The 16,363-nt window shown below is 31.7% G+C and overlaps 4 protein-coding genes across 4 annotated transcripts; 2 read left to right on the top strand and 2 right to left on the bottom strand.

The window, feature by feature from the left end:
• Nucleotides 1–2,154: 2,154 nt before the first annotated feature.
• BX663DRAFT_541419 (uncharacterized protein) lies at nt 2,155–3,536 on the bottom strand (the record flags this gene model as incomplete). Its single annotated transcript, XM_051530777.1, has 4 exons — nt 2,155–2,425; nt 2,495–2,597; nt 2,665–3,021; nt 3,269–3,536. 4 exons carry the CDS (start codon nt 3,534–3,536, stop codon nt 2,278–2,280), a joined length of 876 nt encoding a protein of 291 aa, XP_051385185.1. The 3' UTR covers nt 2,155–2,277.
• A 954-nt stretch (nt 3,537–4,490) lies between these two features.
• BX663DRAFT_502090 (uncharacterized protein) lies at nt 4,491–4,640 on the bottom strand (the record flags this gene model as incomplete). The annotated part of the gene is made up of 1 exon (XM_051526554.1): nt 4,491–4,640. A coding segment is annotated over one exon (150 nt), but the record flags the coding sequence as incomplete, so codon positions are not given.
• Nucleotides 4,641–7,932: 3,292 nt separating this feature from the next.
• On the top strand, nt 7,933–10,101 carry BX663DRAFT_502087 (WD40-repeat-containing domain protein). The gene is made up of 6 exons (XM_051526553.1): nt 7,933–8,125; nt 8,187–8,281; nt 8,350–8,839; nt 8,913–9,388; nt 9,452–9,744; nt 9,830–10,101. Exons 1-6 carry the CDS (start codon nt 8,026–8,028, stop codon nt 9,936–9,938), a joined length of 1,563 nt encoding a protein of 520 aa, XP_051385183.1. The 5' UTR covers nt 7,933–8,025; the 3' UTR covers nt 9,939–10,101.
• Nucleotides 10,102–12,950: 2,849 nt separating this feature from the next.
• On the top strand, nt 12,951–16,363 carry BX663DRAFT_502086 (uncharacterized protein). Its single transcript, XM_051526552.1, is given in 3 exon segments — nt 12,951–13,002; nt 13,019–15,842; nt 15,918–16,363. 2 exon segments carry the CDS (start codon nt 13,068–13,070, stop codon nt 16,308–16,310), a joined length of 3,168 nt encoding a protein of 1,055 aa, XP_051385182.1. The 5' UTR covers nt 12,951–13,002; nt 13,019–13,067; the 3' UTR covers nt 16,311–16,363.

The raw sequence follows: 16,363 nt of genomic DNA, 5'->3' as shown, positions 1-16,363 counted from the left end.
TTTGTAACAAAGAAATGCAATATCACCCTTAAGCGAACTCATTTCCACTCAGTAGAAAGAAATAGCCCTGAAAAAATTGAGGAGCGGTACCACCGCGTGAAAAAGATACTTGAAACTGATATGGATTATTTCAGCAATTGCGTTTTCATAGACGAAGCTGCGTTTCATATTAACATGAAGAGATCAGTAGCTTGGTCTAGAAAAGGAAAAAGGGCTGTAGTTGTTGTACCTAAAACTAGGGCAAAAACAACAACTATACTAGGAGCCATATGTGCACATGGCGTAGTTAATACTAGAGTAAGACGACCAAAAATTCAGGCTCCAAATAAAAAAGAAAAGCAGGGGGAAGTAAACCTGTTCCTAAACAAGCAACGAAAGGGGGCACAGTTACTGGTCATTATTTCAACTTTATTGCTAGCTGCTTAGATGTCATGGATTTACATCCAGAATTTAAGGACTATTATCTGGTAATGGATAACGCCCCCATTCATAAGCACGAAGATATACAGAAGTATATTGAAGGTTGTGGATATCGTTGCATATATCTTCCTTCTTACTCACCTGAATTGAACCCTATTGAACAATTTTGGTCAGTAGTCAAAAGTAAACTTAAGCGAGAAAAGTTATTGGAGGAAGAGACAATGACATCAAGAATCCGAGATTCATGCAACAATATTTTGTTCAGTGACCTTCAAGGTTCCTGCCGCTACTCTGTTGATAAGTTTGATGATTGCTTGAATCGAAAGCCAGTTTAATGTTTCGCTTATTTCGTTCACTAAAAATGAATGATTATCGGTCGAAAGAAATTTCTCAAGACAATTTCTTAAGACCGTTGGAACAAAATAGGAAATATTAGTATGCTAGAATCTTCTTGAATCTTTATTTAATAGCAAATTCAAAGATATATAGAGGAATCAAATTCTAATACTATACTATCAATCTTCTTTTTCCCTCGGTCATTATCAGCTTACTTGATACACACATTCCTATCAAGTTGCAAACATTTTTCCTTTTCTAACATTTTAAATGTCCTCTCTTGAAGAACAATTCCACATGATGCAGCAACAGATAGTTGCCCTGCAAGAACAACTGCAGAATGCTACCACCGCCTCAATACAGTCAGCAGATGAGACTGTTATCTTACTTCTCCATTCAATGGGTACCCGACCTCATTACGACTGGTCTCCTTCAGAGGGTCTTTCTGAACTTATGAATTTAAATGCTCCATTGAACACCTCACCTTTACTTACTGACTCCGAACGTAAGACGATCATTGAGTCTTACCCTCCCATGGCCCATTTGGATTACAAAGCACCCGCTACCATCCCAACAGCGGAGCGCCTTATGAATAAAGGCCAACGTTACGAAGACAATTCCATCAAGCAATTCCAATATTTGTTATCTGCAGTTTATCGTCCCCTCGACATTCTTAGCCATGAACTTGTCTCCTCAGAAGCTGGCAATCCAAACTTGGAACGCTATTGTACCATGCTTCAGGATATACGAAAATTGTTGTTACATCTCGATGCATCAATGACTCAAACCCGTAATAACATTGCTCTTCGTGCGATTGATCCTTCATTCTCTATGAAGCCTGCAAATGAAGTCAATTACACTCTCCCTTTGGAAGTATTCCAAGACACTCTGATTCAGCAGACTGCTGCAAGGAAGGCCACTCGGGAAGCATGTTGTATTTGTACATAACATCATAAAGATATAATAAAACATAAATGCTGAATATTCATTATACAATAATGTTGTATAAAAAATATCATTATGTCAAACATAAATTATGTAATTATTAAACGTAAAACCTGCAAATGAAGCCCTTATTGAATTAATGATATGTCAAATATAATACCAGATCATGATCTGTATCATGACTGTTGATAATATCATAAAGAGGTCAATATTTAACAGAACACCAATGAAACAGCATATATAAATATCATCTAGAACTACCAAGAAAAGTATAAATAGCCAAATAGTTTGTACAAGAAGAATAGTTATTTTTTTTATATATATATATATATAATATAGAATTTTTTTTTTTCTGATAAAATATTCTCACTTGTGCCTGTGTCTCACTATTTACTTTGTCTTTTTATATTCTTAAACCATACAATAGTAGCTCAGCGTTTGTTATATGTAAGGAAAAGCTTTAAAATTATATTTTATTTGTGTAATTGTTTCATTAATTAATAATATATTGGCAGTTTATTACAGTATTGTTAACGTTATATGGAAGTTTGCTTTGTGATAAGCAACACCTTCGGCTTATTGTTTGAATTGCTTAGAACGAGGAACAGTGCCTGTTCTACAATCGAATTTCTTAAGTGTCTCTTCTTTCTTCAAAGCCTTGCGTTCCAAAATTTCTATATTACTATCATGTATTATAACTATCTCATTTATTTTTTTGTGGATGCTACGAATGCCAAATATAATATACATTTGTTAACATACATGTATAATACTTTTTTCCGCTTTATTTTACCTCAGGAATTTTTGCAAGTCTTCGGTGTTTGTCGTCAAACCTGCATAGCTGATTATGCAAACACGAATCTTTTTAGAGCAGATCGAAAGGTATCGGAGAAAATCTAAGAACAATAGTTAGTACCAAAAGAAATCGCAGTATATGTACGCTTATAAATGTCTTCTGTTTACCTTGAGTATTCCCGTCGCCATACTTGTGCTCAATTTCGAAATCGCGTTTGAAAATTGGATCTTGGGCACTTGAACACGGTGACACGTAGATCTTTTCACGAAAACCAATATTAATTAATTTCGAAACCATCATTCGTACAAGTCTGTCACGAGTTTCATCTGATTCGTCTGTGGCGCTTTTTCGCACATACTCGATATTAATCCACTCACCATGTGAATTTTGAATGTGTTTCTTGAAACACTTTTTGCTGATATTAAGGTTTTCTTGTATGTTTTTCTTCAATACATATAATGATCTTCCTCTTACTGGTGCTTTATTTCCACTGAGCTTCTTTTGAGTCTGAACACCAAAGTGGTCTTTATGTTTATTCAATAACAAAGAAAACTGGTGCAGAGAGTATATATGTTGCAATCTGGGGAAATTGAAACTTAAAATCTTGTACATTTGATTATTGGTAAGGAAGTTGTAGTCATACAGCTAATTATTGTTCGGTTCTTGTTTGGTGAAAATAGAATTAGCTGTATCTAAAATACTTTCCATTGAATAGTTAAAAACAGCAGTTCGATGTTGATGACGTTACAGTTATCACAGATCCATCTGTACCATCATTGTTTTCATCCACAATGTCAATTTCATTTTTGACAGGATTCAAGTTTGGACTCCCTGGAGGCGTTTCTGGGTAATGCTTGTATTTATATGTATTCTTCGCAATAAGCGATTTTGCTATTACAACGGGCTCCAAGTAAGTTGTTCCATAGATATACGTAACTCCAAAAGGGGATTCTTTCATTATTTTTTTGGCTATTTGCCTATTTTCGTTTGTCATCTGGAGATCCAAAACTAGACATGAAGCTTGACCTAATGTTAACATTTTTTAAAAGAAAAGAATATTGCAATTCCCTTAGAGCATCCCCTTAAAATAATTAAATAAGTTTTTTTTTTTTTTTTTTTTTTTTTTTTTTTTTTTTTTGTAGCTGACTTCCATTTTTTTTTCTTTATTACATCTTTTCCGGAAATTATTCGTACAATTAAATGATTCATTTATTAAATTAAAAAAAGTGGTCATAATGTGCACAATAGTTTAAATAACTGTATTGCCCAAACCGGTTTGCGAAGTTAGGAGTTAAAAAAAATCTTCTAAGAGTCAAGAGAGAAAATGGAAAAAGTATTGAAGAATAAAGAAAAAATAATAAGGAGGAAAGTAAAACGAAAGAAAGAAAGATAGATAAAAAGGGAAAAAAAAATCAGAAACAAGACATAGACACTAACATTTTTATCATTGCAACCATTTCACCAAACTAGCACTGATACCAGTTGGAGGGGGAGGAAGATCTTCACCATGGAAAATAGGATCCAATTCATGTAGGGTCACGCAAATTTTAGGCCAACGTACAGACCAAAAAGAGATAGATGAAAATTTTTGGTTTTTTCAGGGGTAATAAATTGAGTAAGAAAGAAATAGGGTCTTTGATGGATCTGGGGCAATTGTAGACGACGGTGTATGTGCAGACATTCAGTAGCATGAACACGAGAAATATGAACTGCAGGATGGAAAAGACAGGGACGAGGTTTTCCACCAGGAAGCCAACCAAGACACCAGCGGAGTACCTGACTACGCTCCATACGTGTCATTAGGAGCCATAAAATAGGATCAGTCACCAAGGTTAAACGACAAGTAGAGATCGTTTGGGTATTTGGGTTATTACAGAGAGTGTCATGACTTTCTTGTAGAAATTTTTGTGTCAGCAATTTAAAAACACGATGATCCAATGGATCCAGCACAGGTTCACATTTTTTGCCGAAGAGGGTTGGAGACTAATTTATATCATCGTAAGCGGCTTGCAGATGTTAGTAAATGAAGCAGTAATTTTTTTATCAAGGTATCAACAGGAAGTTGTAATGTTCTAATTATGTATTTGGCTTGTAGTATTATTGATCTATCTTTAATTGAAGGTTGGTTGTTCATATGTAATATCACTTTAGTCGAAGATGTTCGAGATCCACCATACAATTTACGTACACATTCATTTTGACCCTATTCAAGTTGCTTTATATGAGATTGATTCGAGTCACAGATCGCTAACCCATATTCCATTTGTGAACGTACCATTTGTACATAGAAACGTCTTATGATTATAGTCGTCTTTACAACTAAGTTAGTAGAAATAAATCACCGTCACTTATTAAATAATAAAAAGGCTATTCATATAAAACTAGTATATTGAACTTCACAGCATAATATTCATTCTACACTCAGTTTTCATAATAGCCATTGTTAGAATGTTCGAAAAATAATAATAATTATATACATAATTCAAACAGGATTATGACTGGTGTATTCAATTACATAATTATCCATGAGTCATACATTTCATATATACATTGATAATGTTGAATATTGTTATGTAATAAAATCTTATACAATGATAATGATAGTAACTCATAAATAACTGATATCGTTGCAACTGAACATATTCACTGAGAATTAATATTGATATGTCGTATTCCAATGATAATGATTTGCTATGTTTCTAGGAACAGTGACAGCTCAGGGAGAAAAAAGAATAAAGATATATCTTATTGAATATAGAATTATTCGAAGACAATGTTTTATGTAAAATGCTTTATTACAGTAAAGCTTGGTTAACTGAATCATATTTCCATTAATAACACTTACCTTATAAAAACATATAAATAGCCCTCGATTTTTCCCTCATAATTTTGCGTTGTACAATTTTGTATTATCTTTAATAAACTATAAAAAGTTTTCGCAGACTTGTCTTCTGTTCTTTTCTCTTTCTTTATCTTTTGCTATTCTCAATTAGGTGGTAGCAAGTCTCAATTAAAGGTAGCAAGTCTCAATTATGATTAAAGAATTTTATTTAAAAATTAAAAATTGAAAAATGACCAATGAGCACATAGCATTTATATATGCTGTTTTGCCCTGGTCAGATCGCTATGGAAAACAAGGAAAGAAAAACCCTTTTGGGATAAAAGGGAAAATGTTAAAGTGTATGTAAAAGTGATGATAATTAATTATCGGAAAATCGTTGTTGTATTGAAAGAAGATGATGGTCAGAGGATTCAGGGATTTGGGAGTGAAGCTAGATAGTCCATCTCAAGTAGAATTGCACACATAGAAGATCAGCGTATGAGCCAGGCATCAATTGATTTTCTCACTTTCTTAGTATAAAATGTTGATGGTAATAGATTCAAGAGATAAGAGAGTGGATCTTCAATAGATTAGGGCATCTGAAGGCGGTTATGCATATGTAAACAAGAAAAACTATGTGAGCGTGTGAAGAGTTCGTTTGGATGGAAGGGGCAGGCTTGGGGTTTACCTCGATTATAATAACAGTCATACAGTAGTTTGTCGGTGACTGCCAGCTGGAATTTAGCTTTAATGGGCAAGTAGTTGTAAATAGTATCGCGAATAGCTTTATCAATTCATAATATCATGATTTGACTTGAAACTTTGATATGTGAAAGAGAAAGGGTTCTCTCCACACACCAGTTCACATTATTTTTACAAATCAAATCAAAACAAATAAACTATATATTTTTGTCATACTTTATCATCTGATTCTCACTTTACTCCTTAAAAATACAAATACAAATAAAAGACTTAGGAGAAAAAAATACAAGATTTATTTAATAGTAAATAAAACAACAATCCTTCACACCACGCATCATAGATAGAGGGTCAGATAGTATAACCAGCAGTTATAACAAAGAGGTTTTCAGATTAAATTGAAGAGTTTTTATTTATAATCTATAGAATTCTTAATGGTTTACTTACTGTCATAAATACCCAGGATTGGAGAAAGTGTATCTATTTTATTCTTGTAGTAAAATATAGTAAAATACATACGATACTATTTATACCCTTCTTGGCTTCTCGAAATCAATGTGTTTCGATACTAACAGGACTAACCAACGTGAAGGTGAGGGTATACTAGTCCCAAAAAAATAAAGTGGCATTCAATAGACTGCTTGCTCGGTTAAACTCCCCCAACCTATGAGCCTACCTACTCTACGGTATAAAAATAGAGATGGCAAGGTTACTAGTATTGTTCGTAAGCTTTCGCAAACTAGGTCGACCCCAGACTTGGCCATTGAATGCTCCCCACAGATCCTTATACCTTGCAATCTTACAAGAAAATTGCGATGAAAAGAAAAAAAAAAATAGAATGGTCCTGACCTTTATTTATATACTTTTTATTTTATTTTATTTTTTGAAACTCCCTGTGAAAAAAAAAATAAAAAATAAAAATGAAATAAATAGATACATTAAAAGAGTTACTTTGTGTGATTAAGATAAGCTTACACCTAATATTCAAGAAACTTAACAAACCATTACAGTGAATGGCTGTTTAGGACACTGCAAAGTAATATATTATTGAGATATAAACAATAATACTGGGTAAACTATTAAGCAGTACTGTTTAATTCAATTGCTTATTCTGTGTCAATATTTTTTCAGTAGCTATTATAGCTTATTCATATCTTCTTTGCGGAAAGGGATGATGATGAAATTCAGTAGTAAATCATTGGATGATTTGATATCAGCGATTATCAACAGAGTTATTTCAAATCCAGATGAAGAAAAAAAGAAGGATTGAAAAACTTGTCTACACACTTTTACTACAAACATTAACAATACTAACTAAATAGTATTTGTTTTTAAATAAAACTGCTTGTATGTTTCTTTATATAAATAAAATAATTGACTTTTAAAACTATTATCATTTGATCTTGTTGACTTTGCTACTTTTTTTCCAATTTTATATTTTATTATTCTAATATCTTGATAGAGATATCACATGATATCTGCATTAAGAAAACTCAGTGAGGATGATATCCCTATATCTAATTCTTACCGATCAAAACAACCTTCTATATCCTTTTATATTTTAAGTCTTTGTCCAAGTCATTCTTTCATACGCTTGAACGGTTTTAATATTAGCTTGATTTGAAGGAAAAAGAAAAAAAAAACCTAGACTCTTTGAATTAGAATTATCCTCCACGCTTATAAACCATTAATCAGAAGGCACAAAAAAAAAGTATGAATGTCTGCATTTTTTTGGTTTTTTTTTTTTTTTTTCATTTAAAAATGCTGCCTGTAAATTTGGAACGTATAGTTTAAATTACAGATCATCCAATAGAAAAAACTAAAATTGCCTAATTTTAAGGTTAAAACACCGTTAAAAGACGTACTCACCAGTAGTTGATCATCAGTTTTATGAGTGAAAAAAAAAAAAAAAAAAAAAAAAAAAAAAAAAAAAAAAAAAAAACTAGAGAATTGAGTACACATAAGGAATTTTCCTAAGCTTTCGTCAATTCTCGAATTAAAGAACAACATGAAATCAGTAAGAAACGATAATTCAGATGAAGGTTATATAGAACAAAAATTTGAGGATCCTTCATTTATTAAAGATTGGTCAGATGATCAAAAAGCAGGTAAATCTTTTTTAAAAAAGACAATTAAAGAAGACTAGTAATGATAATAATATGTTAATAGAACTAGCATATCAGATTTTATCATGTATTCCAGTTTCAAAGACTATACAAATAATAAATCGATTATTACCTATTATACATATTGACTATATTTCTGTAAGAAGAAGAAAAGAAAAAAAAAAAGAAAAAAAAATGAACACAAGCATAATAATATCAATTAATAGAAATTACCTTATGAAATTGCTATAAAAATATTATCTTTTTTGGATGTTACAGCATTAAACAATCTGAATAGAGTATCCAAGTATTGGAAATTATTAAGTGAAGATCACATGTTATGGAAATCATTATTTTACTCGTCAGGTTGGACAGTCAATAGTTCATCAATGAATCGATATCTTTGTTGTAAGACTTTACCTTCTACTACAAATAGAATGATAGGTTCCTCAGATCAATTATTATATAACGATGAACAGTCATCTTTGAGACTGCAGCATCAGCAGAGTCATAGAGAGACAGTATCACAAACAATAGTTGAACGTCCTCTCTACCTTCTTCATAAAAGATATCATCATGACGAAGCACCTATTTATCATTATGATGAACAAAAAGATATTCGCTTTATTAACTGGAAAAGACTATACCGTAATCGATTTATAATTGATCAACGATGGAAAGAAGGTAAAAGTAAACTACGGCAATTTCCTAATTCTGGTATGTGGAAAAATAAAATAAAATAGAATCGATAGTATAACAGAATCACACATATTAACTTATTATTATGTAGACAATGGACTACAACAACAAGTATTGAACCATAATAGTGGTATCTATTGTTTACAATTCAATACAAAAATATTAGTAACTGGAAGTAGAGATAAAAATATAAAGATTTGGAATATCAAAACAGGACAATTGTTACATAAATTAAAGGGACATGAAGGAAGTGTACTTTGTTTACAGTTCAATGAATATTACCTGATTAGTGGCAGTAGTGATAGTACATTAATTGTATGGGATATTCATACAGGACAACGTATAAAAACATTAATTGGACATAGGGAGAGTGTATTGAATGTTAAATTTCACAAGAATCGAATTGTTAGTTGTTCAAAAGACAGAACCATACGTGCTTGGGACCTTGAAAAGGGAGAATCGATAGGTCTATTTAGAGGCCATCGTGCTGCTGTCAATGCTGTACAATTCAAAGATCAGATTATTGTTTCTGCATCAGGAGATCGTACAATTAAAGTTTGGGATATGGTGTATAATAGATATAGATATAAATGTCTAATAGAATTTATAACTAATATATAATGTATATAGAGTACTGGTGAATGTTTAAGAACATTAGATTCACATAGTAGAGGCATTGCTTGTGTAGAATATGATGGAAATATGATTGTGAGTGGATCAAGTGATCAAACCATTAAAGTATGGAATGCAATGACAGGTGAATGTCTTTATACGTTAGTGGGACATACAGACCTTGTTCGAACATTACAATTGGATAATAAATTGAAGATAATTGTGAGTGGCAGTTATGATGGGACACTTAAGATATGGCAACTAGAAGATGGAAGTTTAATAAAAACATTAAATCAAATATCTTTTGGAAGGTAAACAAAAAAAGAAGAAAAACTGAAGACCATAGATATTTATATTTATATTTATTTTTTTTTAACAAATTTATTTTATTTTTAGAATATTAAACCTTCAGTTTGATTTCAGTAAAATTGTGTGTTGCTCTAATCTTGGTCAAATAGTGATTTGGGACTTTACGTATGATATAGATTCACAATTTCTTCTATAAAACTATCTTTTATATTACCATTTTTTTTTAATTTGATACTTTCTATAAAGTACTGCTGAAAATATACACATATGTGTATGTGTTTTTTCTTTTCTTCTTTAAGAAAAAGTAAACAGGATAAGATAATATACAATGTTATCTCATACCGGGCTGTTGTTTAGACATTATATGGATTGCTACTCTTATTAATTAAAATATTGTTAAAATAGCTTATGATATTCTTATCCTTTTTTACAAGTATTATAAGTTGAAAACAAATAGATGGTATTTTAAATATCAAAATGTTATAGTCAGCATAATAATAGTTTTGAATTGGATTAAAAGAATGAAGCAAAACTAATATACCTCATATAAAAAGACCATTATGCATTCTCATAATTCATATATGTGTCATATTATTGTCATGCATATATGTATATATATATTCTTTTCAACTAGCTTTGTTTGCATCGATTTAAGTTCTTCCTTGAGAGGCTGTAAGGATAATAAATCTACTACTTTAATATACAAAAGATGCATGTAGCACCCCATATTAATTCATTCTCACTGGCTTGATCTAGGGGAATTTGCCAATCTCTGTCTCTATCCAAGTCGTATCAGTTTTTTTTTTTTTTTTTTTTTTTTTTTTTTTTTTTTTTTTTTTTTTTTTGTAGCATGATTGATGCCATATGAAGAAAAAAATCAGGTTAGGGATGTTGCAAGTGTAACTAGTTAAGTAGCATGGGTCGTTACACTATGAATATAGATGATGCCATTATTGATGCAGTAAGTACTTCATCTTTTGAGTTATTATGTTTAGAAACAAATTCCTTAAAAAAAAGAACCCCCTATTCGAGATTATTTAACTATTGAATTAGATGCCAAGGTTACTATCTCGCTAGTTGTCATAATTTTGACGACAGAAATTCACTCATCCACATAGACTACACACAATTATCATCTACATTTTATGCCCATACCAGCAATATAATAATTATATCGTTCTATAAATGATTAGGGTACTGTTGACAGTTTAAAAAAAGTATTGTGCAATGTTGATCAACCTGAAATTTTTATTAGAAGCAATGAAATCGGGCGAAAATCCAAGAAAAAATATATATGTATTGAAATATAGAAAAATGTGATGGATTCAACGTATAGAGTCAACTGTTTATTTTGGAACTACCAAATAAATAAACTTCCTTGAAATACAATAATAGGTCTAAATATCTGTCTATTTTTTTTTTCTTTACTGTCGAAGATACGATGTATTCCTCCAATGTTCTTCTTTGATTTTACAAATATATATATTCATATGTATACTGTTGAAATCTTGTATTTGTTAAACTTGTTGTGGAGAAATAGTTATGATAGATACTTTTCTGTAAAAGGTCCCGAGTAACTTTATTGGTGATGGGATCTTGATCTATTGAGTACCAAATTATAGGTACTAAAGAACTTGTTAAAGGTTATGGATTAGGCGAAATGGGTTTTAATAGCCATGTTAAGTGATATTGTTTTGAGGATTTACCCACATTAAAGTAAAGTAAACTTAACTAGTAGAACATATACAGTAGATAAAGTTATTAGTGATGAAAAGTGTCGTTATTAGACTTCCTACTGTTATTAAGATATTTGCTACTATAATTGTTGTAAATGTTAGTCACGAAATAATTTTAAAATTGTCTATAATGGAAGGGAGGGGAAGGGAGGGGAATCTGTTTTGTTGAAACAGAGGACACGACCGAAAAAAAAAAGATGAAAAAAGGGGATGACTGCAAAAAGAGTTGTAGCAATCTTAGTATATATTCCCTGTTACAGTATAAACACAAAGCAAGAGTCGACAAGTAACTATATTAATTGCAATATAATTTTCAAGTTGAGAATTGTTATTTCTCACTGTTAACAATACATGACTAAGTATATCTAATAAGTGGAAAACAGTTGATAAAAGTTATTAGTGAAACTTGAATACCAAATCTTCTATTTTTTTTTTAGCATTAACAAACATATTTGGAGATTGATATTCTGAGTTAACTATTGAAGTTTGGATGCTGATTTTTTTTTTTTTTTCGTTCAGCGTCTGACAATAACAATGATAAAGTAAACAAAGCAATATCATGTGTAACAAAGCTGTCATAATATCGGAAGGTTATTAACTGTAGACTGATTGAATATATAAAAAAAATACTCCTTCAGCTCTTAACAGTATTAGAATAGATTATTGATTTTTGATGGCTGTTATACGTCTGTTGTTAGGTTAGTGTTGTAAAGCGATTGTTTGTTTATTAAATGCTCATAATCGTTCTTCATTTGATGGCATTTGTACAACAGAGATGGTGACTAAACTAAAGAAGAAGGTTACGTATTTGTGCACACAATTTGATAATATTTATATATTTTTCTTTGTTTGAATTCCCTAAAAATAAAACAAAGGAAGAGGATACTAGCATATTAATTTTCCTATTTTGTTCTTCAAGCCTAATTATACAGGATGCAGATTAGGAAATTCTTAAGCGTGTATTAAATATCTATTTTCCGCCTATTGACATTTTAAATTCCGAAATATAAATTTCGTTGTGTGCAATTTGGTATAATGGCGGACAGTGTAAATAAAAATTGATTTATTACGCACTGAAACTTTTTAATTTAATTGACTAAAACAGCCTTTTATTAAAGTTAATAAAAATAAATATAAACAACAATGAGAGCCTTACTTAAAGATGAATAGTAATAATAATAGAAATTAAAGTCAATAATTGTACAAGTTCAAACAAAGTAAAGAAAGTATTTATACCTTTTTTTTTAAAAAAAAAAAAAGAATTGAATTTCACTAGATTTTTGACTTTTAATCATTATTTAATATTTTCTTTCAACAAACATAAAGTTCCTCACCTGACTTGTTTTTTTTTTTTTTTTTTTTTTTTTTAACTATTTTATATATTCTTCTTTTCTTTTTTATTTATTCATTTTTAATATACCTAGTGTTTTTATTTTACTCTTTACTCTTTACTTTTTATTCTTTATTCTTTACTCTCTTTACTCTTTACTTTTTACTTTTTACTTTTTACTCTTTATTCTTTATTCTTTACTCTCTTTACTCTTTACTCTCTTTACTCTTTACTTTTTATTTTTTTTACTATTCTATTAATGACATCAAATCATCGATTTTCTAATCATAATGAAAAGAACATTAGTGACGATGACAATAGCAGCATAGATCTAGTCGATTCAGACGATAGCACAAGTCAATATACCCCAAGACAAAGACCTGTACGTAGAAAAGTGTCAATGGCAACTCGTAGACATTCTCGAATGCTATATTTAGAAAAATATGGTCTTAATCAGCCTAATTGGCATTCATCAACTGACGATTATGATCAGCATACAAAATCAGAAAATGAAGAAGAACAAGTAGATATAATAATGACAGACGAACCAGAATCAATCACACCAGCCACTTTTGCCCCAAACACACAGACCATTGTTGATATACCTGTGAAACGTCCTGTCTCTATTCGAAATTTCGTTCAACATTCTGATTCTCAAAAACGCCCCGCTCAATTCATTAAACCTTCCAAGTCGGAAAAGATAATCGATCTTCCGCCTACTGAATTCACCCATGTACATAAACTAATTAAATCATATACTCAAAAAGTCTATATGGAGGGCTATTTACATAAGCGAAACGATCTTAATTCAAAAGGCTCTACTTGCTCTCAAAAGAAATGGTATCTTTGGTATGTAGAGTTATGTGGCCCAGTATTGACACTTTGGGATGCAACAGAACCAGAAAGTGGTAAAGAAGTATATCCTCAATACATTAATATTACTGATTCAACTGTCACTGTCGAAAAATGCTTGACAGCAGAGACACGAGATAATCTATTTTCATTGAATTCGGCTGGTGCAAATCGTTTCCTTTTACAAGCAAATGATACCGAATCCCTTTATCGTTGGATTTCTGCTATTCGTCTTTCTTGTTTTGAATGTTCCCGTATTCAAGAGATCTACACAAGAGCTTTTATCACGCGTTCTCATTTTAGCTCTCTTTTGATTTCTAATAAGGAAAATTCATTTGTTGAGGGCTTTGTTCAAGTTAGACTTCCGGGTGCTACCGGTTGGAAAAAATACTGGGCTGTAGCTTCCAACTATAAAATTGAAAAGCGTTTATTTACTAAAAAAGTGGTGCCTACGGATGGTCAGATCATGTTCTTTGAATCAAGAAAGGCTAAATACCCTATTATGGCGTTTGAAAATGTCGTACAAGCCTATACTGTATATCCTGAATCACCCAAGTTGATCAACTTGGCTACTCTATTTAAAGTAGAAGGTTCTTTATATAAGAATAAAATGAATGGATCCAGCCAACAATTAATAAGTACTTCTTCAAGTGCTTTAATAATGACTTCTACTACAAATGAACTTGTACAATGGCTGGTGGGTCTCTATGATGTCTTCAAGTTATATGGTAGACCAGGAAATTTACTTGACAATCCAAAGGATCCGAAGGCATTAAATTTTGGTGATTTGTTTCCACGTGAGAATGACGTAGAAAATACTCAACGATTATTTCTTGAGCCTCAGGAAGTTTCTTTAGTAGATGTAGGTTATCAGAGCAGTTTGCTAGCCAATAAAAAGGAGTTTGTTGCTATTTTACAACAAAAATTAGTTAATAAAAATAATAAGAATGTATCACAGCAACAGCAGCAGCAGCAGCAGCAGCATCAACAGACATTATCTAATAGCAGTAGCAGTAGCAATCCTAATGACCATAGTGGTCCTCTTCCTTCTTCTACATATGTTACAAATGGACGTCGTCTTTCAGCTCGAACTTTAATTCCAAACCAATTAAGACACAATAACGTTAGCAACACAACACAGCCTACGCAATTAAGAACAGTCACCTGTGCAAGTGATGTAAGTGATGAAGAAGATGAAGACTCGCTTATAGCCAGTGATAATAGTGATAATGAGTCCTTATACAAACTATCAACTGGAGGTTTTAAACTACCAACAACAAAACCACTTTCAACTAAAAGTATTGACAAAGTATCAATTACGAAGCCTATTACGCCCAACACGTCTAAATCCAGTTCTGAAATATCTACTGAGGTATCCCCTACTACTGCAACTAATGAAGATTTATTTTTACCTACTGTAATGGATATAATGTCAGACCAAGAACATAACTTTGCGGATAGTCTTTTAGCAGAGACAAGCAATTACCATTCAAATAAACCAGGATATTCAATGAATAAAAAGGGAGGAGTGTCTAGTGAAGAAGGTTTGAGTATAACTTCGTCTGAATCATCAACCAATTATAAAAATAATAAAGTAACTGTACCGAAATCTTCTTCAGCTTACTATTATCATAGTCAGCAGCCCAGAGGTAGTTTCCAAGGTCATTCAACGATGCAGCCATGGACTACGTATTCATCGGCAGGATCGGTGATTGAACGTAGAAATAATTGGGAAACATCTTCAGTTGATCCTTATATGATGATGGGCGAAGGAGATACGAGGTCTTTCTTTAGTAGTCATGAAGCAATTCACTTACAACAATATCAACAGCCTAGTTACTATTCTAGTAGTCTTCCAGGTGACGATACATTACCAGCAGCATCAATAGCACTAGCTTCCGAAAATAGTTTTATTACTCGAAATAGTTTAATGGATCAAGTAGATTATAAACGTAAGGTAGCCAAGAAGATGGAACGAAATGCACGTGCTTCAGGACAGCCTATGGTTCATGTCCCTGTTAAAAAATCACCACCCCGAGCAGGTCTTATGGGAATTATTGAAGAGAAAGGACGTGAAAAGCGAACAAATAATATGCCACGTGCTCATGGTTTAGTAAAAGATGAACAACCAGCCATGCATGATCACTGGATGATGGATCAAAGACAAATTATGGCGCAACAGGTAAATATATATATACATATATATAATATATGCAGAATAATCTAATATTCCTTCCTTACTTTATATATATTTTAGTGTTATCCTATGAATGGAGGAATGATGCCAATGATGATGCCTGTAATGGAGCCACCCATGATGCCAATGATGGATCCACGCATGATGTCTCAAAATCTTCCTCAGAACATGATGGGATATAATCCACATATAATGTCATCGCCACCAATGGCACCTATGATGCAACATTATGGTCCAATGTCCATGTCTTCACCAACAATCAATGTTATTCCTCCAACGAGTAATAGTAGAAGCCGTCATTCTCAGCAACCTTCAACAAATGATAAGCATACTCATACTAGACGGAACAGAGCCATATCCTCGGAAGCTTCTATATCTAATAGTATTCATAGTAACATAACCAATTCCAAACAGACATCTATTAGTTCAAAAAGGAACAGAAATTATTATTAATGTGTATTTTATTATTATTATGTAAATAAAGAAATTATAGTGACAAAAAAAAA

The sequence above is a fragment of the Cokeromyces recurvatus genome (genome assembly GCF_025118155.1).
Source record: "Cokeromyces recurvatus strain NRRL 2243 chromosome Unknown BX663scaffold_6, whole genome shotgun sequence".
NCBI classification, from domain to species: Eukaryota; Fungi; Mucoromycota; class Mucoromycetes; order Mucorales; family Mucoraceae; genus Cokeromyces; species Cokeromyces recurvatus.
This window is presented reverse-complemented; position numbering and strand designations above follow the sequence as displayed.

What these genes read in the sequence shown, in the direction of transcription:
- BX663DRAFT_502087 (XM_051526553.1), top strand. Translation starts at nt 8,026, where the DNA reads ATGAAATCAGTAAGAAACGATAATTCAGATGAAGGTTATATAGAACAA. An exon ending in ACGGCAATTTCCTAATTCTG is followed by an intron (nt 8,840 to 8,912) that starts GTATGTGGAAAA and finishes ATTATTATGTAG; the next exon opens with ACAATGGACTACAACAACAA. An exon ending in CAATTAAAGTTTGGGATATG is followed by an intron (nt 9,389 to 9,451) that starts GTGTATAATAGA and finishes TAATGTATATAG; the next exon opens with AGTACTGGTGAATGTTTAAG.
- BX663DRAFT_502086 (XM_051526552.1), top strand. Translation starts at nt 13,068, where the DNA reads ATGACATCAAATCATCGATTTTCTAATCATAATGAAAAGAACATTAGT. An exon ending in GACAAATTATGGCGCAACAG is followed by an intron (nt 15,843 to 15,917) that starts GTAAATATATAT and finishes TATATATTTTAG; the next exon opens with TGTTATCCTATGAATGGAGG.